The sequence below is a fragment of the Castor canadensis genome, chromosome 4 (genome assembly GCF_047511655.1).
Source record: "Castor canadensis chromosome 4, mCasCan1.hap1v2, whole genome shotgun sequence".
Lineage (NCBI taxonomy): Eukaryota > Metazoa > Chordata > Mammalia > Rodentia > Castoridae > Castor > Castor canadensis.
Window position 1 is genome coordinate 39515909 of NC_133389.1, and position 27547 is coordinate 39543455.

General features: G+C 37.0%; 1 protein-coding gene across 1 annotated transcript in view; it reads right to left on the reverse strand.

Annotated features, from left to right (window-relative positions):
* Galnt1 (polypeptide N-acetylgalactosaminyltransferase 1) overlaps positions 1–27547 on the reverse strand; it is a 106352-nt gene that overhangs the window by 4551 nt on the left and 74254 nt on the right. The window contains exons 5-11 of the mRNA XM_074069997.1: positions 25350–25557; positions 22970–23140; positions 20418–20535; positions 18644–18824; positions 17343–17482; positions 2006–2104; positions 1397–1531 (exon numbers count right to left, since the gene is read on the reverse strand). Of these exons, the coding sequence (XP_073926098.1) occupies positions 1397–1531; positions 2006–2104; positions 17343–17482; positions 18644–18824; positions 20418–20535; positions 22970–23140; positions 25350–25557 (1052 nt within the window). The remainder of the gene's footprint in view (positions 1–1396; positions 1532–2005; positions 2105–17342; positions 17483–18643; positions 18825–20417; positions 20536–22969; positions 23141–25349; positions 25558–27547) is intronic.

Below are 27547 nucleotides of genomic sequence, written 5' to 3' on the forward strand. Positions count from 1 at the left end.
GGTGGCTCACACCTGTAATCCTTGGGAGGCTGAAATTGGGATGATCACAGTTTTAAGTCAGCCAGGGCAAGAAGTTGTGAGACCCCATCTCAACCAAGAGCTGGGCACAACAGTTCATGCCTGTCACCCCAAGGCATGGAAGAAGCTGAGATTTGAGAACTGCAGTTCCAGTGTAGCCCGGGGAAAAATGTTTGTGAGACCAGATCTCAATGATAGAAAGTTGGGTGTTGTAGCTGTGCCAATCATTCCAGTGACGACAGGAAAGCCAAAATTAGGAGGACCTAGGCAAAGAGTGAGACCCTATCTTCAAAATAACCAGAGCAAAAAGGGCTGGAGGTGTAGCTCAAGCAGTAGAGTACCTGCTTTGCAAGCATGAAGCTCTATATAGTTGGCTCAGGCTGTTGGATGAGTTTTCTTGCTTGACTTCTCTTTCTGCACAATTTTGTCTTCTCCCTTTCCTTTTAAATGTGTAATGATTCAAAAGGTGTTCCCTAGTACATCTCAACAGTAAACCTTATCTCAGAATCTGCTTCTGGGAGAAACCTGCCACATTAAAATTTTATTTTGGGGGGTGGAGGGCAACTTTGCAAAACGATCCAGAAGTTTTAAAAGTTTATACTCATAACTGATTCCTTCTAAATACGTTAAACCATCTCCAGCTTCTTACATTCCAATCTAACATTTCCTAGTGGAATGCCTGTTGTGGTGTCATGTGTAGACTGGCTTTGTCTCTTGGTCACTTCATACCTCATACTATAAAGACCAAAAAACCAAGTGCTTGCTTTCCTAGTCTTCCCTACAGCTGAGGGTCATTTCTGTCCCACAAGAAATAAACAGTTTGCTAAGAGGGTTCCGGGAAAAGCTTTTTCTTTCCAACATGTGTGGTAATAAAACATTCCCATTTTCCTTTTCTTTCTGCCTTGAGTTGGGATGTGACAGTGAGAGCTGAAGCAGCCATCATGGCCACATGGAAAAGCTGAGATGTTATCTTATGCCAAACTTCACAGTGCCATTGAATCCATGCCAGAAACCACTTACCTCCAAAACTTACATAAGAAAATAAAACTCAAATTGTTTAAGCTACTATAAGTAGGTTTTATATTGCCTATTAATACACTGGTATTTTCTAATCAACTTAAAAATAGGAGGCTTTTCCATTTTTAAAATTCTTGGGTTCTCACAATGGCTGTGTCACGGTTATTTACCTTCAGTATATGGGCCAGCCACACCCACACAGTGCATGCACCAAGAGACAAGCTGGAACCGAATATTCAGGCCACATCTCATGGCTGTATTAACCATATTAGGTAATATTAACAACTGTAGCAATAAATAATGTAAAATGCCAATGACACACTATAATTATTTTATTTCTACAAGAAACCAGGTAACTCACCACTGGGTCATACTCCCAGAGTTGGTTGCCCTTTAGGTGGTGGCATTTGAGCATGGTAACTGGGCCATTAAGTTTAGAAACGTCCAAACAAAGGTCATCTGTTCTAATTTCTTTGTTGGCAGTGTAAGAGAAAACCTGGAAAACAAAAATGCATATCTATCAGCCTCAGCAGTGACAAGAAATTATTTAGCATTTTAGATACCCAAAAACCTGGCAGGGAAAAAAACCAAGTATTTCAAGATACACGATTTTTTCACTTTATGAAAGTAACGGAGAATGAAATGACTCAGAAAAGCTACAGTTAAATATACACAGAGGAAAGTAAAAATGGCCTTAGTTCTCTGTATACACTGAATATGGTGTTGGGGTGGTAACTGGTTAAGACTTAAAAAGAACAAAATAAATCTTGTGCCCAGCAATGTCAATATAGTTCTTACAAGGAGCCTTTTGCAAATGTTTTGTTTAAAAAATAATATCGAAGGCTCCCTTTATCTAATGGTCTATATATTTTTTTCTCCTTGAAGATATAAAAATATTTCCTGAATGATGTCATGGGATAAAAAGGGCAAAGTAAAACACAAATTTAAAAATTATTTCTAAGATACTCACCTGATTACCTCCCATACCATGACAATTAAAAATTCCAACTTTTTCATTCTCTTTTCTAGCCATATTGTCTAGACACTGATTTGTCTCCACATTTCGTATCTATAAGACAATGAAAATATCAGGAGTCAGGTTAACTAGACAGATGGTCACATGTACATATACACATCATACACTAAGTCAACTTAAGCTTTCCCTGTACTACTCTGAAATGATCCCAAGTCCCCCAGGTAAATGTTGTAGGTTAGGGGGCTGGGGGGAGATGGGATAGGATGAATGCCTATCTAAAATAATTTGGTTTAGAAAGGTCTCACAAACTGTTTATGTAATCTCTTTGTTTAGGAGGAAAAATCCCTTGCATTCTTATTTCTTTCATTCTTCCACACCGTTCCTCTAGAATTTGTATTTATTCCAATAAACTCCACTTTGCCTAATATCCTTCCGGACAATATTAATCACCAAGATAAGTGATTGATAACTACTCTGATGACATCTCAGGAGACATAACACAGGTATTTTTTGGCACTTGGCTTAACTAGAAGCATGGTGTGATGCAAACTTTATTTTCTCATTAGGTATTTTTCAATTACATAAAAAGACCTTGAACCAGCCATCAGAATTAGGAGTATCTTAAACAATGCTCCTTCATATTTTGTTTTCCCTAAGTAATTGCAGTTTCAAAACATTTGGTAAACTAATAGGCACCTTAAAAGCCTAAATCTATTCCCATAGGTGCACTGTTAGCAGGTAAATCAGAGGTGAGATGTATAGCAGAATACATCTGCCATGCTATGTAGACAGAAAAAACAATGTAGTTTTGTGTGATAAAGTTAAAAGCACAAATAAGCCATTTACTTTTATAAATACACAGCTTACATTTTATACTGATATTTTAATAAGGCACTAAGAAATCCAGGTATGTTTTCCTTAAAAAGGCACAAAGACGTAGACATAAAAAACTATTATTCCTGGTGGCCAGGATTAAGAATTGAGATGCTTATGGTAGAGCGCCTGCCTGGCAAATATGAGCCATGGCGTTCAAACCCCAATACCACAAAAGGAAAAAAAAAAAAAAAAAAGCAAGGAAGAAATAAAGAATCAAGACTCTAGCCTATGAGAAGAGAGCCAGGTATAAATCTAATAATGGAGTGGGGGAGGGAGATTGAGTCAGCACTATACTGAGGTTACTAAGACAATGTTAGCACAGGTGGCTCAAAAACAATCTGCATCGTCACCTTATCTCTAATCACCTCACCAACACCTCAAACTCAATTCATGCAAAGCAGATTTCTCAACCTTCTAATGTCGTTCTAAGATTTAATATACCTCACACCACTGTGAGAGCTGTATCTGAAACACACTTCATCATTCCTCCAAAAGCTTCCCCTTTAACCAGATACCCTTTATTTATTAATAATCCCACAGCTTGTTAATTATTTGAGCTGAAAAGCCTAAGGTCTCTTTATCCCCCCACCAGGTCCAATATATCATGTCAGTGTTCAGGAATTCTTTTACCGCATAATCTTTTAAATCTATTCTTTCAATTTAGGAAGTGATTACCACATCAACAGATTACATAAAGGTTTTATAGTTATAAATTTTCATACAGCAAACTTTCCCATACCCCAGTGGGTAACCAAGCAATACTTGATGATAATGGCTTACTTGAAAAAAAAAAATGTGGTTCAAAGTGAATCATTATCTCATATATTCACATAAATCAATTATTTCCTTATCGTTCTGATAAAAATAATTAACTCTCCAATCTTTTGTTTCCTTATTTTCCTTCCAACTATAGATGTAAAGGTTACGGAAGAATGGGGATAGAGGCCATAGGAATCATTAATGATAACAAATGTTATCTCCAGCTTCCCTCTCTGTCAAATTGAATGGCTATTTGCTTTAAAAAATGCCTATCTTTTGCCAAAACTCAAAATGAGTTTTAAAAAATGCAACTCTCCCAAAATGTAATAGGGTTTCCTATCACCTTGCAAGTTTTTTTTTCTTTTAAAGATAAATCAACTTTTGCTACTATGCTTCCATAAGTGATGCTGGTAATAAATTATAGCAAATTGTGCTTACTCTGTGTCAGGCACTATCTTAAGGAAGACAACATTCATACAACTAATTCTGGGTTGTTTTCTGACATGAGAAATCTGGCTTCTATCCGTTGGGGTTACTGTTGACCACTAGATGTTGAATGTGGACTTTCTCCAAGGACTGGACTCTACGGCTTCCCCATAACTGTTAAAGAGTGAGCAAGTTGGACCAGTAAGATATTGCAGTAAGGCCCAGGTGATACGGACAGTCATGGGAGCAGTTTTATGGGCTTGATGCCATATCTCCAAAGTGCAGGAAAAGCAGAGAGATGCCCTGATGATTAGACTGTTTCGGTCCTTGAGTGGCTTTGACACTGGACAGCAGAGGCCATCTTGCCTCAACAAATGTGTGGCTTGCTTTGTAGCTGAGGAGATACCGGTGGGTTTTTCTAGCCTGGCTAGAAGATGTAAGTTGAGGAAGGGGGAAGTCTTCTTCTCCTGTGGAAATACATGTGGACTATCTCACCTAAATATGGGGTGTTTTATCAATGACATATTAAAAACCAGGATGACTGGCTTTTAATACTAGTTGTATTTAACTACTCTAGGAGGGAATCACCTAGGAGGTTTGTCTGCTGGAGTAAAATTTTAAGTCTCTGGAGAACGGAAAAATCAGGAACAAACATTTTCTAAGGGAGACGGAATCAGATATTTAAAACTGTAATTCTATGTAGCCCTTAAGATTATGTAAGCAATTTCCAGCTATTTAGTTAAGTGTAGGAGGTAGAAACAGTGGTAACATGCCCTTGTTTCAGTATTTATATTGGGATAGAAATGTGTACTAGGGTTGGTTATTCAACATATGACACTTTAAAGAATATGTGAAACAACAGTGTTCAGAAAATATAGAATGACAGAAAACATAGGCATATTACTAAAGAGAAGGAAGAAAAAATACATGTGAAATTTGAAATTTTTTTTTTTTTGGTGGCGGGCAGGTTCCCTTAAGTAGCCCAGATCCTTTTGCCTCCACTTCCCAAGTACTGGGATTATAGGCACAAGAATTTAAGACTTGCTACTGTAAGGATGTTCTAGGCAAATGTCTCCTTTCTTGGGACTTCTAAAGAAGTGTGAGCCTTCTGACAAGTTAGGGTTATATATAGTTTCAATATATGGAAGAGATGGACTAGCTTCTTAATTTTCCCAGTCTTTAGGGGTTTTAGCCCATCTTTTGATGTACATACAATGCATAACTAACTGCCCAGTGGTCTTATAACACTATTAATTCCCTCTAGTTTGTTCACCTTCAAAATCATTACCTTTTTTTTTGGAGGTACTAGGGTTTGAACTCAGGTCCTCACATTTGCTAGGCAGGCTCTCTACCACTTGGGCCACTCCATCAGCCCTTTTTGTGTTGGGTATTTTTGAGATAGATTTTCGTGAACTATTTGCCTGGGGTTGGGTTGGCTTCGAACAAGATCCTCTTCATCTCTACCTCCTGAGTAGCTAGGATTACAGGTGTGAGCCACTGGAGTCCGGTCCAAAATCATATCTCGATGACTGTCTTGGAAAGAGTTATGGTCCCTTGTTTGGTAACATATTTGTAGTCATCAGGATGTCTAATGGCAACTGAGATTCTAAGTTATTAGGAACCCTTAAACTTAAAGCTGATTTGGTAAGGGAAAAGAAGGGAGCTTTACCTGGCTGAAGTAGATAATCCTAAGTATCATTATGGTCCTGATGTTCTCCTTAACCTAGCAGGAAAATAACTTGACAGGATACCTTGGGAATTTGATATGGTATATCTTCTAGAGTTGTTTTAGGATACCTCTAAGTTACTACTAAAGAGGACTCTAAAGGGTATGCACTAGCTATGATTTTTGGAAACACTGAGCTTGACAAGTCAAATGTGGACATTAATTTAGGACTGTGGCTGTGGACAAGGTAGCAGTGCATGAGAAAGACAGATAACTTTCTGTGCTAGCCATTTGTGTTAGCATCTCCAGCATCATTCAATTATTATTTTCTGTAGTAATAGATATGTCAGTAATTGTGCTGTCCAATATGGTAGCCACTAATCACATGTGTCCACTAAGTACTTTAAAGGTGGCTACTGTGACCTGAGGACCTGAGTTTTAAATTTTATCGAACTTTAACAGATTTAAATTTAATGTGACTAGTAGCTACCTCACTGCGTATGCAGGTGCAGATGCTTGACACACAGCAGAAAGTCTTTCATCATTTGCGAGGAGTTATTTATTAATGATGGGAAATGATGCATGATATGGTAATGAACTCAAATGACTACATCTTGGTCACTTGTTAAAGTAATGTAAAAAGCTCCCCCAAGTTTTATTTGTACCTTTTGAGTGGTCCTAGAAGATAAATGAGTTCAAGACGAAAGACTAGTAAGCTAACGGTCCTTTTTTTTTCTTTTGTCTTCCCTTCCTCTCTCACCCCCTTCCTTTCTTTTCTGCTGAAGATTGAACCCAGGGTCTTGCACATGCTAGGATGTACCACTGAGCTACATACCTTAATGGACCTGTGAATAGGATTTTCTTATGGCTGAATAATACATCTTTCCTCTTGCAGTTATACATGTGAATGAGCTAAGCCAAACTAATGTTAGGTACCATGTTCACATTTTAAGAATGTCATAGAGGATGAGGAACTACTAGAAATAGGAACTTTCCAAGGCTGGAGGAGTAGCTCAAGTGATGAGTGCTTGACTAGCAAGCGTGAGGCTCTGAGTTCAAACCCCAGTGCCACCAAAATAAATAAATAAATAGACAGATACATACATACATAAATAAAAGACACAGGAACTTTCCTACTTGAATCATAGAATATCTGTCCAACTAACATTGGTCAGAAGGAAATATCTACACTCTCAAGGTGATGAGAGTGTGTGTACACTGTGCGGATATGCAGATCCATTGTAACTCTACTATTCTAGCTGTGAGATTTTGGGGTGTTGTTACTGACTCTAAGATAGTGGTTCCCAAAACCTTTATCTGAAGAATACCATCATGCAAGGTGTTGATATAGATGCTACTAAAAAAGAGGGGTTTTGTGATAAAATATGCCTGGAGAGATACTGGACTAAACAAATTTAAATAGGACTTCTCACAGCTTTCTAATATATTGTGACTCTTGTAGGGATGGGGAATAATGGTATATGATATAAAAGACATAAAGCTGGGCTGGTGGCTGATGCCTGTAATCTTAGTTACTTGGTAGGCTAATATAGGAAGGATCACAGTTCAAGGCCAGCCTAAGCAGAAAAGTTTATGAGACCACATCTCAACCAACAGCTGGGCATGGTGGTGCATGCTTGTCATTCCAGCTACACAGGAGGCTGAGATTAGAATTTCGATTTCAGGCCAGTCTAAGCCAAAGAGTTCATGAGACTCCATCTCAACAGAAAACAAACAAACAAACAAACAAAAAAAACCAAAATGAGTATCCTGGCACACACTTGTCATCAAGCAATGATGGGAAGTTTAAAATAGTAGGACAATAGTTTAGGCTGGCCTGGGAATAAAGCAAAACCCTATCTCAAAAATAACCAGGAAAAAAGGGCTAGAGACTCAAGTAGTAGAGTGCCTATCTAGCAAGCATGTAGCCAAATTCAAACCCAATACCACCAAAATAAACAATAAAATCAGCATTTCCCCAAACAATTTTTGTCATGAAGTCTAGCCCTTTTCCCCATGTCTTCCCTTTCTAATCAAGTATCTTGGGATCATCAGGCATCAGTATTTAACTTTCTTATCAGTAAAAGAAGGATAAAAATCTTTCTTTTAGGTTTGTTGAGAGCTCTAAGAGAACGCAGAGGCATTAGCAGAGACTGACAAATAGTAGGCACACAATAACTGTTTTCTTTCCTCATTGGCATAGCCACCAACTCTTCAACTACACTTTTATAGTACCAACTTAGATGTACATGTCTACTACTAATATTATTATTTATTACTTTTTACTTCAGGGGTTGAAAATACTTATGAATGCACTTTCTCCTGGGAAACCAAGCCAAAAGTTAGAGCTTCAGTTTCTTAGCTTCTGCTATAGTCTCCTCCAGACTGCTGGTACCTCCATTAGGATAGACAACATAAGAGTTGCTAAAGCATGTTTGGAATCTAGGATTATGGAATCTAGATTTACTTATTTACTCTCAGCTACAAAGGAAATACCAGTTAGATCTGAGGAAGAACACGGTATTAGTGGTTGAGAGCACAGGCTCTCAAGACAGATCACCTATAGTCAACTGCTGTCTCTTTCATTTTGTGGCTGTTACATTAGGTATGTTGTTTAAACCTTTTATTTATGCCTCAATTGATTTATTTGTGAAATAGGGATAACAGCATCTATCTCACAACATTATACTCAGGATAACAAATGAATATTGGCAGCATTCAGATTGGTACTTAACATAAATTATATGCTAAGCAAATCAGAAGGGATTGGTTGGCCCAAAATACTGGCTAAACTAGTAAAGCTCTGGGTTGTCTACTTTTTATGGTTGTTTACAATATCCAACTCCTGTAGTAACTACAATTAGATGTCATCACAATGAAACACATTTATTTGGTTCCAAGTCCTATAGGAGGTATGGATACCAGATTTAATTGAAGAGTCTAAGTTACTACTACCCTAGTTATGTTTATACTTCCAGTTTCCCTTTCTGCTCTAAAATCCTATCATTTCAGGTTTTACTGGGCCCTTGATGCACAACAAAAGATCTCTGGAAGGCTAAATTCTAGTCACTGGCAAAGGCAGGCTCGCATAGGTATAGTTATGACCAGAAGCATAACATCCCTGGTTGTACTATAATGGGTGCTATTATGACCTTGCACAAGAAATCAGACTTTTTCTTTTGCGGTGTGTGTGTGTGTGGGGGGGGGCGCAGAACTGGAGTCTGAAATCAGGGCCTCATGCTTGCTAGGCAGGCATGAGCCACTCCTCCAGCCTGAAATCAGATTTTTAACCCTGATGATATGACATGGTATTAAGGGTCCACAGGCTAACTGAGAAGGCTACAGACTGTAAAGTCTGTGACTTAGTCAAGAAGCCAGTAGGCAAGAGGCAGTTAAGAGGTCAGTTTGCCTTGACAGCCATCTATCAAGGATCAGACAAGTGTCTTTATAGCACAGATACTCTAGCCCAGTTAACAATGCCAAGGCATTGTCCAAAACGGGGTTGGTTGGAAGAAGAAAACTACACAACTTATTTCCTATTCTACAGCAAGTTACAGGAGTGACTGTTGTAAATCTTCCTGTGACACATGGCTCACCCTGGGTCTTTACTCCCTCGATGGAGCTATAGTAATGGAAACAGACTCACTAATGAGAAACCAGTGAGAATCATGGGAGGGAGGGTCAAGAAACTCAACGTATCCCTCATTCATCTGAGGGTAAATTCCTTAAGTGACAACAAAGTTCAGAGGTAGGGAGCTAAACTAGCTTCAGTAGCTACTAAGGTTGAACTGAGGAAGGTGTGCGTGCCCTGTCACTAGAGAAAATAAAACCAGATTGAAAGTTTTTAATTCAGCACCATCCGGTTCTCCTCCATGATCTACTTGTTCTCCCATATCCTACATTTATTTCTATTTTACATTTTTACCCTTGCCCCAAATTCCTACCAGCAACACTCTTTCTTCTCTCTGTCAATAATCTTATATTCACTCAAAGAAGCAAGTCATTAGAATAGTATATCTTCCACCTCTAAATCTACGTCTGACCTTCATTGTCTGTATCGCCTCCATCTCCATCCTCTTCCAAAGAATGAACTCCCTTCATCCCCTTAATCAGTACCCTCCACTGTGCCCTGGATCTCATCTTCCACCTATTTAAACACATGACTCCTACAACCACCAACCCTCTTTCACAAGTAACATAAAATTTAGCATCTTAACCATTTTCAAGTATATAGTTCAGCAGTGTTAAGTATATTCACATTGCTGTGAAACATCTCCAAAAATTTTCCATTATGCAAACCTAAATTAACTCTATACTCATTAAATAAATCTTCCTTTCCATCTCCCCTTAGCCCCCAGTAGTCACTATTCTACTTTGTTTTGTCAATGGCTTATTCCATTTAAGCATGTCTTCGAGGTTTATCCATGTTCTAACAGGTCAGAATTTCCTTCCTTTTTAATGCTGAGTATTACCTTGTATATATGTATCACATTTTGTTAATTTATTTATCTTCTGATGGCCCATGTGGGTTGTTTTGACCTCTTAGCTACTATCAATAGTGCTACAGTGAACATGGATATGTACTTATCTCTGAGATCCTACTTTCAATTCTTTGGAATATATAATACAAAAGGAGGTAGAACTGCTGCATCATATGGTAGCTGTATTATTTACTTATTTATTTTATTATTTACCGTTCTGCAGACTGGATCCAGTAACTTACATGTTAGGCAAAAATCTCTACTGCTGAGCCACATCCCAGGCCTGACGTTTAATTGTTTTAGGAACCTCCATATTGTTTTCCAGAGCAGTTGTACCATTCTATACTCCCACCAACGCTGCACAAGAGTTCCAGTTTTTCCACTACCTTGCCAACACTTGCTACTGCCTGTTTTTTTATGTTTTTTTTTTTAATATAAGTCATGAAGCTGGCCATTTCTTTTGTATGTTCAAATTTTTTCTTTTAAGTCACTCGCATTGGAGGTTTATCTTAATAAAAATAAACAAGTACCTCCCCATACACCCTTTCTCTAACCCCATATTCTCCTATGGCTATCAATGATTTCTCTACTTTACAACAAAATTCCTTGCAAAAGACTGATATACTTTCCTGAGCTACACTTCTCCCATTCTCTCCTGAAGCCATCAGAGTCTGTAACTCTCTCCATGGGAATTCTCTTCACACTGTGAGACAGAAACTACTTATAGAACCTCCCTGGCCAAATGCAACAACCATTTCTCAATGCTCGTATCATTTGTCTTTTTTTAATTTTATTTTTATTTTATTCATATGTGCATACAATGTTTGGATCATTTCTCCCCACTTCTCACACGCCCCACCCTCCCTTACCCCCCCTTACCCCTTGCTACCCGGCAAAAACTATTTTGCCATTATCTCTAATTTTGTTGAAGAGAGAGTATAAGCAATAGTAGGAAGGAACAAGGGTTTTTGCTAGTTGAGATAAGGATAGCTATACAGGGCATTGACTCACATTGATTTCCTGTGCGTGAGTGTTACCTTCTAGGTTAATTCTTTTTGATCTCATCTTTTCTCTAGTTCCTGGTCCCCTTCTCCTATTGGCCTCAGTTGCTTTAAAGTATCTGCTTTAGTTTCTCTGCGTTAAGGGCAACAACTGCTAACTAATTTTTTAGGTGTCTTACCTATCTATCCTCGTATCTCCCTTGTGTGCACTCGCTTTATCATGTGATCAAAGTCCAATCCCCTTGTTGTGTTTGCCCTTGATCTAATGTCCACATATGAGGGAGAACATACGATTTTTGGTCTTTTGGGCCAGGCTAACCTCACTCAGAATGATGTTCTCCAATTCTATTCATTTACCAGCGAATGATAACATTTCGTTCTTCTTCATGGCTGCATAAAATTCCACTGTGTATAGATACCACATTTTCTTAATCCATTCGTCAGTGGTGGGGCATCTTGGCTGTTTCCATAACTTGGCTACTGTGAATAGTGCCGCAATAAACATGGGTGTGCAGGTGCCTCTGGAGTAACCTGTGTCACAGTCTTTTGGGTATATCCCCAAGAGTGGTATTGCTGGATCATATGGTAGATCAATGTCTAGCTTTTTAAGTAGCCTCCAAATTTTTTTCCAGAGTGGCTGTACTAGTTTACATTCCCACCAACAGTGTAAGAGGGTTCCTTTTTCCCCCGCATCCTCGCCAACACCTGTTGGTGGTGGTGTTGCTGATGATGGCTATTCTAACAGGGGTGAGGTGGAATCTTAGTGTGGTTTTAATTTGCATTTCCTTTATTGCTAGAGATGGTGAGCATTTTTTCATGTGTTTTTTGGCCATTTGAATTTCTTCTTTTGAGAAAGTTCTGCTTAGTTCACTTGCCCATTTCTTTATTGGTTCATTAGTTTTGGGAGAATTTAGGTTTTTAAGTTCCCTATATATTCTGGTTATCAGTCCTTTGTCTGATGTATAGCTGGCAAATATTTTCTCCCACTCTGTGAGTGTTCTCTTCAGTTTAGAGACCATTTCTTTTGATGAACAGAAGCTTTTTAGCTTTATGAAGTCCTATTTATCTATGCTATCTCTTAGTTGCTGTGCTGCTGAGGTTTCATTGAGAAAGTTCTTACCTATACTTACTAACTCCAGAGTATTTCCTACTCTTTCCTGTATCAACTTTAGAGTTTGTGGTCTGATATTAAGATCCTTGATCCATTTTGAGTTAATATTGGTATAGGGTGATAAACATGGATCTAGTTTCAGTTTTTTGCAGACTGTTAACCAGTTTTCCCAGCAGTTTTTGTTGAAGAGGCTGCTTTTTCTCCATCGTATATTTTTAGCTCCTTTGTCAAAGACAAGTTGGTTATAGTTTTGTGGCTTCATATCTGGGGTCCTCTATTCTGTTCCACTGGTCTTCATGTCTGTTTATGTGCCAGTACCATGCTGTTTTTATTGCTACTGCTTTGTAATATAGTTTGAAGTCAGGTATTGTGATACCTCCAGCATTGTTCTTTTGACTGAGTATTGCCTTGGCTATTCGTGGCTTCCTGTGTTTCCATATAAATTTCACGGTAGATTTTTCAATCTCTTTAATGAATGTCACTGGAATTTTGATGGAAATTGCATTAAACATGTAGATTACTTTTGGGAGTATCGACATTTTTACTATGTTGATTCTACCAATCCATGAGCATGGGAGATCTCTCCACTTTCTATAGTCTTCCTCAATCTCTTTCTTCAGAAGTGTATAGTTTTCCTTGTAGAGGTCTTTCACATCTTTTGTTAGGTTTACACCTAGGTATTTGATTTTTTTTGAGACTATCGTAAATGGAATTGTTTTCATACATTCTTTTTCCGTTTGCTCATTGTTAGTGTATAGAAATGCTAATGACTTTTCTATGTTGATTTTATATCCTGCTACCTTGCTATAGCTATTGATGATGTCTAGAAGCTTCTGAGTAGAATTTTTGGGTCTTTAAGGTATAGGATCATGTCATCTGCAAATAGGGATATTTTGACAGTTTCTTTACCTATTTGTATTCCTTTTATTCCCTCTTCTTGCCTAATTGCTCTGGCTAGGAATTCCAGTACTATGTTGAATAGGAATGGAGATAGTGGGCATCCTTGTCTGGTTCCTGACTTCAGAGGGAATGGTTTCAGCTTTTCTCCGTTAAGTATAATGCTGGCTGTAGGAAAACCATTAAATTTAGATCTTTACTGCCAACCTCTTCCCCAAACTGGAGATGTTTAAATAAGCCACTTGGATCCCAACTTTAATGTGACCCAAACACCCCTAGTGAATCCTTTCAGAACCTGCTCTTCCTACAGGCCTTCCTATATCCATAATGGCAATCATGCAGTACCAGTGTTAGGCTAAAACCTTGATTACAATCTTTCACTACTCTCTTCCTTTCACCAATATACCAGTTCTACTCCTGTTCCTGTACAGTTCTGCTCCATACAATAGACAATCTAATCCTTTTTCAAATGGAAGTTTGTTCATCTCTCTGGTTTCCCATTTTACTCAGAATAAAATCCAAAACTCTTATTCTGGTCTGTGAGCTCTGATTCGACTTCTATTATATTTTTTACCTTATCTTTACTACCCTCCTACTTTTTCATTCTATTCTAGACAACTAGCCTCCCTGCTGCTTCTTAAACATGTCAAATACACTCTCATCTTAGGAAGCTTTGTACTTAATACTTTCCTGTGCCCAGAATACTCTTTCCCCAGAAATTTACAAGTCTTGCTCATTCACTTCCTTCAGACCTCAGTTCAGAAATTACCTTAGGAGATGTCTTTTTCAACTGTCCTCCATAAAACAATACCATTGCCCATGTTCACAAGTCATTATTCAGTATACCTTCTGGGTTTTATTTTGCAGTATTGGGACTTGAATTCAGGGCCTGATACTTACTAGACAGGAACCCTATCATTTGAGTCACTCTGTCAGCTTTGTTTTTGTGTTGGGGAATTTTGAGATAGGATCTTCCAAACTAATTGCTCAGACTGGCCTTGAACTGGGATTCTCCTAATCTCTGCTTCCTGAGTAGCTAGGATTACAGGCATGAGCAACCAGTGCCCAGCTTATCCCTTCTGCTCTTGGTACTACCAGACATAGTGTATATTTTTCATAATAGTTTATAAGATGAACAAGAGCAGGATTTTTATTCACTGTTGTATTCCTAGTACTTAAATGGTACCTATCATATTGTAGGTACTCAAATATTTGTTGAATGAATGAAAAAACTGAAGAAGTTTTTTCTAGAGCTGGAGGTTACTTTTCCCGAGTGTCAGGAAGACTGAATGATATACACCTAGTTTTGGCCCTGTCCACATATATTATCACGTGTAATTATGACTTACAAAAGGACATTTGTCCTACCCATTTGTCACAAAAAAAGACTGGAATTTTTCCCTCTACTTGGCCTCATATTTTTTCTATAAAAACCAGTTTTATAACTGAAAGACATGCAATGAATTGCAGAGGGCCCAGCTGTTAAGGAAACACACTGCTACAGTGAAAGAACAATGGAAAGAAGGCAAGAATACACAGTATATACCTATCTCTAGGTACATCATCGCAATAGAAATGGAATTTTTCTATTGGAAAAGTGGGAGAAAGCATATGAGGTAAGGAGGAGGAAGGAAGCAAAAGAAGTTTGACTTTTATCAACTAGAGAAAATGCCTCAATAAATGCTCCAAGTGATCAATGACAAGCTAGAACAGGATATGGGATAAGGAAGGCTGCCAAGATTCAGTGATCACTCCTAACTGCATATCTCAGGGGTCAGCAGGTATTTTGTAAAGGGACCAGAGTATTTTAGGCTTGGGGACCAATACGGTTTCTGTGCCAACTACTCAACTCTACTGCTTTAGTGCAAAAGTAGCTAAAGGCAGTGAGTACATACATGGGCATGGTTATGTTTCAATAAAAGTTTATTTATATAAAAATGGGCAGCAAGTTGGATTTAGCCTGTAGGCTGCAGTGTACTACTGATTCCTGGAAGAACAGAACTTCTTTTTTCTTTCTCTAGAGCCTTTCTGTAAGTTAAGTGATTATGAATTCAAAACAAGGATGGCTAAATTTTCATACAAAGGGCCTATGTACACATAAGATCCTTTAACTGTTAAGACTGCCTCTGAAAAAAATCCAAGCAAGGGAGTTTAAGAAGGGGTGGGAGAAGAAATAATGACTGTATGAGGACAAGGTAGAACTCTTGTGTTCTCTGGGCAGAAAGGCATGGGACACAGAAAAGGTAAGTATCTATTAGAAAGGTGGACAATGAAAGAAAGAGTTAACAAAAAGATCAAAGACATCTTATAGTAAATTCTACAAACATAACTATAAGGCTATTCAGAAGAGAATCTTCATGTTCCCTTAAAAAAGACAGTGGTTTTCAGACTTTTTAAATCACAACTTATAGAAAGAAATATATCTTACATCATGACTCAGTAAAGCAAAAAATTCTTTTACTATATGCAATGCACTTTCATATACTTTTTCTAGACTGCTGAAAAACAGTAATCATAAGCTGCTTAACTGACATATAACTCACTACTACGGTGTTGAAAGTCACTGCCTTGAGCTAGCATAAAGAGGAATCTTGGGGAACTAAAGGATTATTAAAAAAGGAAACCTTGAATCTTATGGTCCAATATCTTAGAGTATTGTACTCTAATAAAGAAAAGGTAGGACATAGTAGTCCAACACTTCTGCTTCAAAAACTAGGAGAGAAAAGTCAGTAAAACTGCAAACCAGTAAAATTCTAACTTTAAGGTAGACTGTAATAATTCAGGAATGCATACTAAAATTTCTAGAGCAATCATGAAAACAAAAATACAAGAATGGTAACTAAAAAGGAAAAATAAATGAAAGAACAGTAACTAAGAAGTCAACAGAAGAGAATTCGATAAAAAGACAAAGGCTTCTTTCTTGGTAATGAAGGAATAGAAATTTGCTAAGGCTACAGGAGAAGATAGCAGTCTTCCATCAAGGAGAAGAACTCAGGCTTCTGAGAGAACTCTGACCTAGTGACTGAACACTGTGAATTAAAAAAAAAAAAAAAAAAAAAAAAAGACCTCCAGGTTAAAAGAAGACTAAAGTTGGATTCTTAAACACAGAGCAGAGGTCTGGCTGGGAGATAGAATGGATGGCTATTGACATTCTAGAAACAGTGAACAAGAAATAGTTCCTTTTGACTATCTGGCAGTTATAACAAAAGGTAAAAATGTGTCAATACCAGATCCCATAGAAGGAGCACTCACTGGGATTAAAAAGGCTCCTGCAAGGTACAACTAATTTGCTAATTTATCTTAACTGATTATAAGCCTTATTAGGCACATTATTTCAGGTTTCAAAAAAATTTCTGCTGAGTTCTAAGAGAAATAACTAAAGGCATAAGCAGAAACAAACATATTTCTCAATGTTCTTTCCAACTTCCCTGTCCTGAGAGATTTAAAACTCCCAAAAAAAACAGACATGTGCCATAAATACAATTCATTTCGAATAGTCTTTCTGATTTCCCAGTCAGTTCTTTGTAATTTATCTTCACTTTGATACTTCTCAAACTCTGATTTGGACTAACACTAGGAAATCAGCTTTAGAAGCACATGCTCTCAAGTGGCTTGAGACACAGGCCTACCAAAGACACTGCTATATTCTAACCAGAGTCCAGAATCTTGGACAAGAGTCCAAAGATTAGGGGCATAGCATTCTTTTCTTTTTGTGTGTGTGTGGAGAAAAATATTTTTATTTCTCATGGGAGGAAAAAAGTAGTTGGATCGTATTACCATATAAATTCTATCTAACAGTTTTAGGAAATGCCAGATTTTTTCCAAAGTAGGTGCCCAATTTTTTTTTTCCACAAGCAGTATAAGTTTTTGAACTTATCCATGTCCTCAATCATGTAGCATTCTTTTTAAATAAAATATAACATGATAAAAACTTAAGATCTGAGTGTATGAAGCAGACTATATCAGATAAGAAGTAGTTTCTCATACTTGAGGTTATATAATTTTGATATGAAGATACTTTAAGTACCCTTAGAAGTTGGAAGTTTAACCTCTAATTTTTAAATGAAAGAAAGAACACAATAACCACACAGAATATATACATATATGTTTTTACCTCTCCCAAGGAGAAATAGTGACGTGGAATTTGAGAATCAGGGTAGATATTCTCTAGGTACCAAGAGAAAGGTTTGCATTGTAGTTTGTGTCTTAGACCAAGTCTTGATGATATATCTCCATAATCTACCTTGGTTACACCTGTTCAAAGAAATAATTGACTCTGAATTATTAAGAGTTCTATCAGGTAATACATAGACTCAATTTATGTATTGAGTCTAGCAGCTGAATGAGAAAAGTAATATCATTTGGGTAAGTGATGTGTGACTATATAAGTGACATACCATGAATCTACCTCCAAAGTATAAAACAAGGAAAAGGCTTTAAAATGTATTTTAATTTTTCAAAGGAAAATGAAATTCATGTAAAAATGAAACACATACTAATAACAGTATACACAAATATAAGCTATATGGAATCAGGAAACTTTAATATATGTTAAGGCAAAAACAAAAAATCAGGATCAATTTTATTTAAATTATAAACAGTGCCATTGTTTCCAATCAGCTTTCTCTTACATGTGTACACTGCTACTTGACAGTCTTGTAGTAACTGAAAAATGATGACAAAAAAGTAACAATGTCAGGCAGATATATGCCTGGTAAAACAACAGCCTCCACAAAACCCTAAATAATAGAGAAAAGTTCCTGGAGAAGTTCCTTGAGGTGTTTTAGGGCTCTGTACTGGTCTTGTGATGCTAGATAGTTTGATGAAAGCCTTGTATGATGGCATCAAGGGCCTGCTCACGGAGAATGCTCAGGACACACTGTTTTAAAACCATGCTAACAGAGTGGGGTTTTAATGTTGGATAAAAAAAGCCAAAAATCCAGAAAAAATCATACAAGCTAGGAAAATGAGAATCAACTATATGAAACCTCACAAGAATAAACATCAAATGCTTTAAAAAAAAAAGAAAAAAAGGGCCAGGCGCCATTAGCTCACACCTATAATCCTAGCTACTCAGGAGGATCTTGGTTCGAAGCCAGCCCAGGCAAATAGTTCACAAGACCTTATCTCAAAAAACCCTTTACAAAAAAGGGATGGTGGAGTAGCTAAAGGTGCAGACTCTGAGATAAACATCAGTAATACCAGGGCTGGCAAAACTGACCAGGATAATTTAGTATTACTAGTAATAATATGTTATCAGGCATTCTGTCAAGTGCTTTTCTCTAGTGTGGTTTCATTACTCCTTTCGGTAGTCTCTAAAAACTTTGCTTCCACCTTCCTAACTCTCCTTGGAAAGCATTAGGATCAGGGACAAGGAAGGTACAGTCTTGTATTTCTAATGCAAAATAAACCAACCTGGAGAAATTATGTAGAAGAAATTCTTGAATTCATCCATCCACACTTCTGCAAGCCGTCTATTGTTTTTATTGATAATCTGCCCTGTCCCTCCTGGAAACGTGTAAGGCGTAGCTTTCCGAAACACATGTCCAACGTGTGAGCAGGTAACAATTTCCAAAGTCCCTCCACACTGCCAAATCTGAAAACAACAGCAAGACATTGCTCAGTAACCAGGAAAAACTTATCTTAGTTTTCTCCTGGCATTTTTCTTTTTGATTCAATAGGAGCATGTTTGGCTCTTACTCAAACTTAAATGGAAAATTTATTGTGAACTGGCATCTCTACTCCATCAACAAAACTATCTGAAAACAAAGGCAAAGAAGACCATGTTGGACACTGGTAGTTTTTAAAAAACTGTGTTGGTATCTACTGAGTTCCATATTTAAAATTTTACAGGGTCAAGGGCATCTAGAGGAGTTCCTACTATTTGATTATAAAGCCAATACATCAGGGATAAGTGTTTCTCTAATTTTTTGGCTTTGATTAAACCAAAACTGAAAGATTAAAATACAGAAAAGACAGGTTAAAGGCTAAATACAGAAAAAAAAAGTGACATGTAGAGCAGAATTTTTCTAAATGCAGGCCATGATTCAGAATGGCATCATTACACTCAAACTGGTGAACTGCAACTAGCTCTTATTAACAAGGACACATTAATTCATGAAATGCTCAAATTCTTTGTTTTGCATGTATAATATATTTATTAATGGAGCTTTACAAAAAGCAAAAAACTGATCATGGAGTATCCAGACAGATTCTTTTCTGCTCACCCTCTCCAAACCTGTGCTACCACTTGTATATTGGGAACCAAAGCCAGATCCATTATGAGTTCTTCAGTGATAGTGATAGCATGTTCTGTTCTATTTGTTAGAGCAATAAAAACAAAAACGGAGCAAAAGAAAGATCAAGTATAGACTATAATTCAACATAAACCTTTTCCTCCTTTCGAATTGTATTTTTCTCATGTAATTCAAAATCTCAAAACTATTTACAAGTAAAAGTTACATTTTAAAAAGTTTTGATTGTAAAATATTTAGTGTGCCTGCCTTTCAAGTTTTTCCAGAATCATGAAGTGTTAGGCTGGATAGACTCTCCAAGATAACCTCTCTCTTTTCACAAGAGGACAGAGCAACTCACCGACAATATGTGAGTTCCCTCTGGTTCAATTTTAGTACATTTTAGTGTGGCTTCCACTATAACAAGCTATGTGGCAGAGTTGATTATTTAAGAATCTACCATGTCATCTAAATATACTGATTTTAGTGAACATGAGTTGGAAAGGTTGACCAATTGGGTTAAATTAGACATCTCAGAACTGCTGTGCCTTTTCTTTTCATAAAGCTGATAAAGTTTTATATAAGAGAACAATTTTCACATCAGACAAAAAGCCTATCACACAATGTAAAACTGTGCTTTTGACAGTAAAAGTTAGCATATATAAATGACATTTTATTTTTCTATAGTTTGAATCACTTCCTAGAAAATTATAGGAAATAAAAACTAGAGACTCATATAAGTTTTACAGCTAGACTATTAAGATAACTAGATTATTTGCTAAAATATTTTATAATGAACACTTAATAGTATCATCAAACTTTTTAATAGGTCCAAGGCTGGGGAGTCAGATTAAACTCACATTAAATTTGTTATTTTTTATTTAGAGATAACATGAATAATCCAAGTATAACTATATTTGAGGTTAAGTAAAAGATGTTTTTCAAAGGGAACTTACCCTAAAGGAAATTTCTAGGTTTTCTCCTCCCCAAATATCCATTCCAGCATCGTATGTTCCAATTTCCTGAAAGTAATCTCTGTCTATTGAAAAAAGGCCTCCTGCCATTGTAGGTGTTCTGAAATTCAATCATAATACTATACCATTAATTTTAATGATTTAAAAATTTATAATCAGTTTTTGTTTTTACAAGTACTATAGTTTTATGAGCCAAAACAAGTCTTTCCTCCTTTAAAAAAACAAAAAAAAGCACTGTAGTTTGATAACTGTTTTTAATTATAGACTACTGTTTACTATCACACTCTTCAGAAACTTTCATAGACCCCAAGGGCTTTCTGTGTCACCAAGGACCCACACCCTAGTCATGCTGTCTGCTAGACCCATTGTTTACACATTGCTCTCTGTCAAAGTCCTTAGGATGCTTCCTAGTTTTAGCATCTTTCTTGGCCCTTGGTCCTGACTTTCAACCCCAGGTTCCTTAAATTGAAGCTATTTCTGCATCTGATTATGTACTCATTCCACAGTCTCTAGCAATTATAAAGGAAGTTGACTATTTTAGCAAACTACAGTCAGGTTAGGCTTAACACGCCAGATTCTAAAGGTGGCAAATTCTGCAAAAACATGAGATTTTAGGACGAAAACATGAGGAGAGGAAATACAGAATAAAATCAATATACTCCTGCAAAAGAGGAGCCCAATTCCTTAATATACAGATATGAATGCAAGATATAAGGTGAAGGTGGGAAATAATAAAGAGGGCAGATTTAAATAAATGAGCATCAGCTAACCATTTCATTTCTATGAAGAATGAATATGGAGGAAAAAAATGGACTCCAGCTGGGAAAAAAACAATAAAATTCTAGGATCCAAGGTTATTCTGAAGAATCATATTTTAAGATGATTGGTCACCTCTGTAATCCTAAAATCTATTCATTCTATGTCCTATTTAGGGTCGCAGTATTTGCCTTTCTGGTGAAAATAGTGGTTTCCGAAAAAGATTTGGACTATTCTGATTTTAGAAGAGAAAGAATGAGAAAAGGTTAAACTTTTAGAAGTCAAAGGAAACAGACCAATGCCCAGAGGTATCATCCTGTACTGGGGTTTCCTGAGCTGCTGAATCTTGTGTAAGTGCATGTACATTTCTTCCCCATTAGAGAAGACCCATAGCTTTTTATCAGATTTTCAAAGAAGTCCATTATCTTTGAAATGTTTAGGAATCCCTGATTTAGATGCTGAACTGAAGCAAGAGCTAAAGAAAGGGAAAGTCCATTGTACTGGTAAGAACTCAGGTTGGCTTGGGAAAAGAACACAGTAAAAAAAAAAATCCCTTCCATTTTCCAGACCTGTACTGGAAGCATCCCTGAGAAGCCCAGAATAGAAGTACAAACTCGGTTCTGAAGCAACTAAAGGAACTACAGAAGTGGTTGGAGGGTATGCAACTGGGAAAAATCCTAGGTTGGCTCAGGAAGCTCAGAGGTCAAAATTTCATGTCCTGAATAGCATGAAGATTTTTATCACTTTCTGAAGAAAAAAAATCTATGTGATCAAGTGTGGGAAAAAAGAAAACTTTACAAATGTATTAATGCTAATTCTTTTCATACTTTGTGTTAATTCTAATATTAATGTCTGATATAAGTTTTTCTAACCTTTTCAGTCAGTAACTATCATCTGGATGGTAACACTCTGAATTAAAAATCTTATAGTCAAGAACCCAGTTTTATGTATTATTTAATTAATTAAGGAGCACTTTGACTTAAGCATAGACTAGACTTATACATTTTCATGTAACAGTTTAAGAACATATATATGATGTCATCATTCTGCATGTGTGCTAAATTTCCAGAACACATGAAAAAAATTCTAATTTTATTAATTGACTGGAAGAAAAATTCCTCTTTAAAATATTGATTTGTGGACTGGTGGAGTGGCTCAAGTGGTAGAATGCCTAAGGCCCTGAATTCGAACCACAGACCCACCAATAAATAAATATAAAAAATTAAAAGCAAATGTGTTTCTAATCATATGGAAAAAGCAAAACGAAAAGAATCTCATTTCAAAGCAAATGATCAGATAAATTATAAGATTTGTATTGCCTTCCCCCACTTAGTAAAAAACTTGTTTTGTAGTAAAGACTTAGTAAGTAGAATGTTACAGGGACATATAATTTTAATCTAAAGAGTTTCAACTTCCAGGTGCCTGTAGCCCTGTAATTCTAACCACTTGGGGAAGCTGAGATCTGGAGCATCAAGGTTCTAGTCCAGTCAGGGCAAACAGATCCTGAGAACTACATCTCAACCAAGAGACTGGCACAGTGTCCAAGCCTGCCACCCCACCTATGGCTATGGTGGGAAGCATAAAAAATAAATAAATAAAAATAAATTACTAAATAATAATAAAGAAATACTGATTTGTGAAATATGCCTCTTAGCTACATATGAAGTATACAATCCCTTTGTGTGTCTCAAAGCACACTTAAAATTCTTTTAATATGATTCCTGAAGTTTTACAATCCTCTGTCAATAATGCTTTAGGAAAAATGTCTGACAAATTACCTCACAGGGAGAGTCCGATCACCTTTTCTTCTGTCCATTTCTCTTTGGGGAACAGGATACCAGCGAAAGTTGAGCTTCCAGTTGAATCCACCGTAAGTCATATCAGAGCCTGCCATGTACTCAAAAGTGTCATCGCTGATTACATCAATGATAGGACATACCACTGTTCTCCTAACATCACAAAAGCAAATTTTAAAACCTTTCAAAATGTTCTTGCTTACTGTAACAACTATGTAAAAATTCATTCTATAATGTTAAAGACAATGGTGAAAAACTTGCCATGTCCTCACCAAATTAGTGTCATAGTTACTTGTTGATTAACAACCTCTTGCACCTTTCCCAAACATCTTTATACTATTTATACCACATGTAAAAAATTGTATGGTATTTATACATATTTTTAAAAATAACACTTTTAGTAACTAATATTTAATCATTCTAAAGTAATAATTTTCTTAATAAGCAACTCTTGGACATTTGTATTCTTTATAATATTTCTGCTAGTGAGGTAACTGAGTTTGTTCATGTCCAAAAGCGTTTGCTTTGCTTTAGGAGTAAACTCAAGCACTGAGATTACTGAATTAATGATGTTATTCCTCACTGCTTTCTGGAAATATATATTATTTCCTACAGTTTCCCCATATTGCTCTCAACTTAAGATGTTATTTTCTCACGTTTTTATTAATACAATAACATTAAGATATATCTCAGAATTTTAAAGTTTTGTATTTTCAAGTTATTAGAAAAGACATTTTTCCTTCAGGTTTGTATTTTTTTATATACAAACCGACTATCTGGTTATATATTTAAGAGTTTTTCAACTGGCATTTTGAGGGTTTTTTGTTTGTTTGTTTTTTGGTGATGCTGGGGCTTGAAGCTTGAATTCGTGGCCTCACACTTGCTAGGCAGGCATTCTACCACTTGAGCCACTCCACTAAGCCCTGCATCTTGAGTATTTTAAAAATAAATATACTCCAGGCATCAGTGGCTCACATCTGTAATCCTAACTACTTTGGGGGCTGACACTGGGAGGACCTTGGTTTGTGGCCAGTCTGGACAAATAGTTCTTGAGACTCCATCTCCAAAATAATTAGAGCAAAACGTACTGGAGGTATGGCTCAAGTGGTACAGCAACTGCTTTGCAAGCATGAAGCCCTGATTTCAAACTCCAGTCCCACAAAAAAAAAAAAAAAACCAGAGTTTGGCATAAATCTTATAACTAAAAGCCAGCTTTAATGCATGGACTGCTAATTTGCTCTCTTTTGAGATCACAAATTTCTTATCTTTGTGCCAACTCAATGTATTTAAAATTTTCTTTTATATTTTATTCAGTAGGAAAGTTATTTAGGATATCTAATCTACCACATAGCCCAAACTGGAAGCTATTGTGTTTGTTACTTTACCAAATTTTATCCTATACTGTTATCACTTCAAGTTGCTTTTTCCCTATGGGTTCAGGCTCTTCTTTCTAAGGCTGTTATCTTTATGCAAGCAAGTATTTTCTAAATCAGTTATCTGTTATTTATAGAAAACAATTTATAGAGATACTCTGTTCCTTTGATTCTTCAGGGCAATGAGCTTCTTCCTAAAGCTGCAGGATTTTCCCCTTGGTCGAATGCTGGTCTTTCTTATTCATCGCTGAAAGTAGAGAGTTGTAGGCCCAGCATTTGTAAATAAACAGAACAGATGCAGTGGCCTTGGTTCCCGCCAGTCTCCACATGACTACTAAACTCTAAACCCTTATGTTGATACAGACAGTCTCTAGCTCTAATTGCCATGACAAGGAGACATTCAACTGACAACAGGTGTAGAAGCTAGGTTCTCTCCTCAAAGAACTAAGACAGGGTCAGGCAATAGGTAATTCTTTGAAATGCGTAACATAGGTGTGCACTGCAGCAACACTCTTCCTGCATTATCTGAGATTATAGTACTATTCAGTTAAGCATTGTGCTTCTCTTAGTTCTTGTACTTGCTGTGCTACAAGCTGAGCTGCAGTTCCAAGGAAGATGCGGGCAGAGATGAGATAACCTGCCTGCCTCAATGTTAGCCTTAGGGAGCAGGGACAACTAAAGGGTTTTATCCTATCTTCCTTGAGTTCACTTTCTATCTGTTCTGCTCCTGATGGGTAAACAGAGCATCTGATACATAGTCTAACATCATGCTTCCTAATCCATCACCAAGATGGTCTGCAAACTTCACCACCAGACCTGGTCTTCTTCACATTTTCTTTACTGTGCTCTTCAGAACATTTTAAAGGCAACATGAGAAGAAATTATTTTTTGCATTTATTTAAAAATATAGAATTTTGTAACTCACCATACAGTTTAGGACAAAGATAACAAAGGTACTGAGAACAAAATTACAGACTCCAGAAAATTACCTGTCATGTTTGATTCTGGCTAAGAGAGGCTCCAGCCACCCTGCTGTACACTCACAGTGAGCATCCAAGAAGGTGATCACTTGGCCTTTGGACACAGCAGCTCCTTTTAACCTCGCTCTAATCAATCCAGAACGCTGTTCCATTCGAATTACATGAACTGGAACTTTGAGTTTTTTCACATAACTCTCTAGAGGTCTTTTCAAAAAGTCTGAAAAATTAACAGAACAGTAACATGAAAAAAGAGTGAATTGGTGCTACACAGATGTAAAGCAATTTTGATCTGCAATATTCATTCAACACATATTTACTGAGCACTCCAGTGATGCTCCCTGCCTCAGCAACGCATTTCCTAAAAGGAAGCCTTTTTCTTTTATGGGAGTGTGGACTACAGCTGGACTGTATCTGCTCCTAACATGGTGCATGTAGGGAGCATCTTCTGTTCAGATATCATGAAGGACAGGCATATCACCACAACTTCTCAAAGTAACTCTGTCAGGCAAAGATGTTGCTTTTTCTTTTCATGCTTAAGAAACAGCAACAGAAAGAAAGTAGTTCTAGAACACTAAATCCAGACTTCAACAGAGAGAAGAAATAGAACACACCAATATACCACAGCTGTTACAGTTCTGAAAATTGTGAGGTATTTGTCAGAAGCAGAAACAAACTGGCTTACTGATCACCATACTCTTCGGACTAAAAAGGAGACTCTAATATACACTGCTAGACCTTTACAAACTGAGTTTTAAGATTAGAAAGACCTAACAAGATTCTTGAGCAAAAAGGTGGGAACAGTGGTAATCATAGAGAAAAACATTTGCAGTGAGGCCTCACTCATTTTTTTACCCAGGCTGATCTTAAACCATGATCTTCCCAATCTCCCTTATGAGAAGTTGGGACTCTGCAGGTGTGAGCTACCACACCTGGATACAGCTAACATTACGTGACTTATTTAGCACAATGTTAAACTAGTGACGTATTTTCTTATTCAGTCCTTCTAAGTACCTGTGAGGTTGTGTTATTATGCATATTTTAGGAATCAAATCCAAGGCTCAGACTGTTATGTGAATTTGATCAAGGTGATACAGTTTGTTAAGGGTTGGATCTAAGATTCAAACTCAAGTCTGCCTCACTTTAATACCCAACTTTTCATCCACAGCAGGAATATTCTAAAAGAACTGGGATGGTGGTACATGCCTATAATCCCAGCACTAAGGAAACAAAGACAAAGGGAGGATGATTGTGAGCTGATGCCAGCCTAGCCTACATAGTGAGTTCCAGGTCAGCCTGAGCAGGACAGTAATACCCTAACTCAAAAAACAAAAATAAGCGTCGGGTGCCGGTGGCTCACGCCTGTAATCCTAGCTACTCGGGAGGCAGAGATCAGGAGGATTGTGGTTCAAAGACAGCCCAGGCAAATAGTTCACAAGACCCTATCTTGAAAAAACCCATTGCAAAAAAAGGTTGGTGGCTCAAGTTGTAAGCCCTGATTCAAATGCCAGTACCACACACCATACACACACACACACACACACACACACACACACACACACACACACACACACACACACAACAGAGAATATTCTAGAAGGGAACTCTAGAGAGTAATTCAGGACTGTGGAAGCATTTAATCTGACACAAATATAGATAAGTATACTTTATGACTAGAATTTGACAGAATCTCATGTGGTAAGGCACATCTAGTACCTTAGATCAATAAAGGTTGAGTGTATCACAGTGTGCCTCCCCACAACTTTTCTCAAAAATATGAGATAGTTAAAATGCTTATTAAAAACTAAAGCTATCTACTCTCCAAGTTCCGTAAGTCTGAAAGCTGTAATACTCTGTCATTTGTGAACAAAGCCTGATTCAGTGGTGTAACTCAAAAAGCTTGTTATTTTACAAGTTTTCTTGGCATCTGTGCCCTTCATACAGTAAGGCTGTGAAACAGAGGTGTGTTCCTTTCTGAGGATATATAATTATGGACTTAAGGCTAGGTAGGAGAATCATAATGATCAAGTATCACTTCATAAGAGGTTAAATGATTATGATTAGGAGCTCCTACTTCATCCAAAAAACAAGGGTAAATTTTATTTATTACAATATCATTACAACTATTGCCCAATCAGTGGATCTCTAAGCACCAGGGAGCATAAGGAAGTAAAAAAATGAGAATGTCAGGAAAAAATTACAGTTTACAG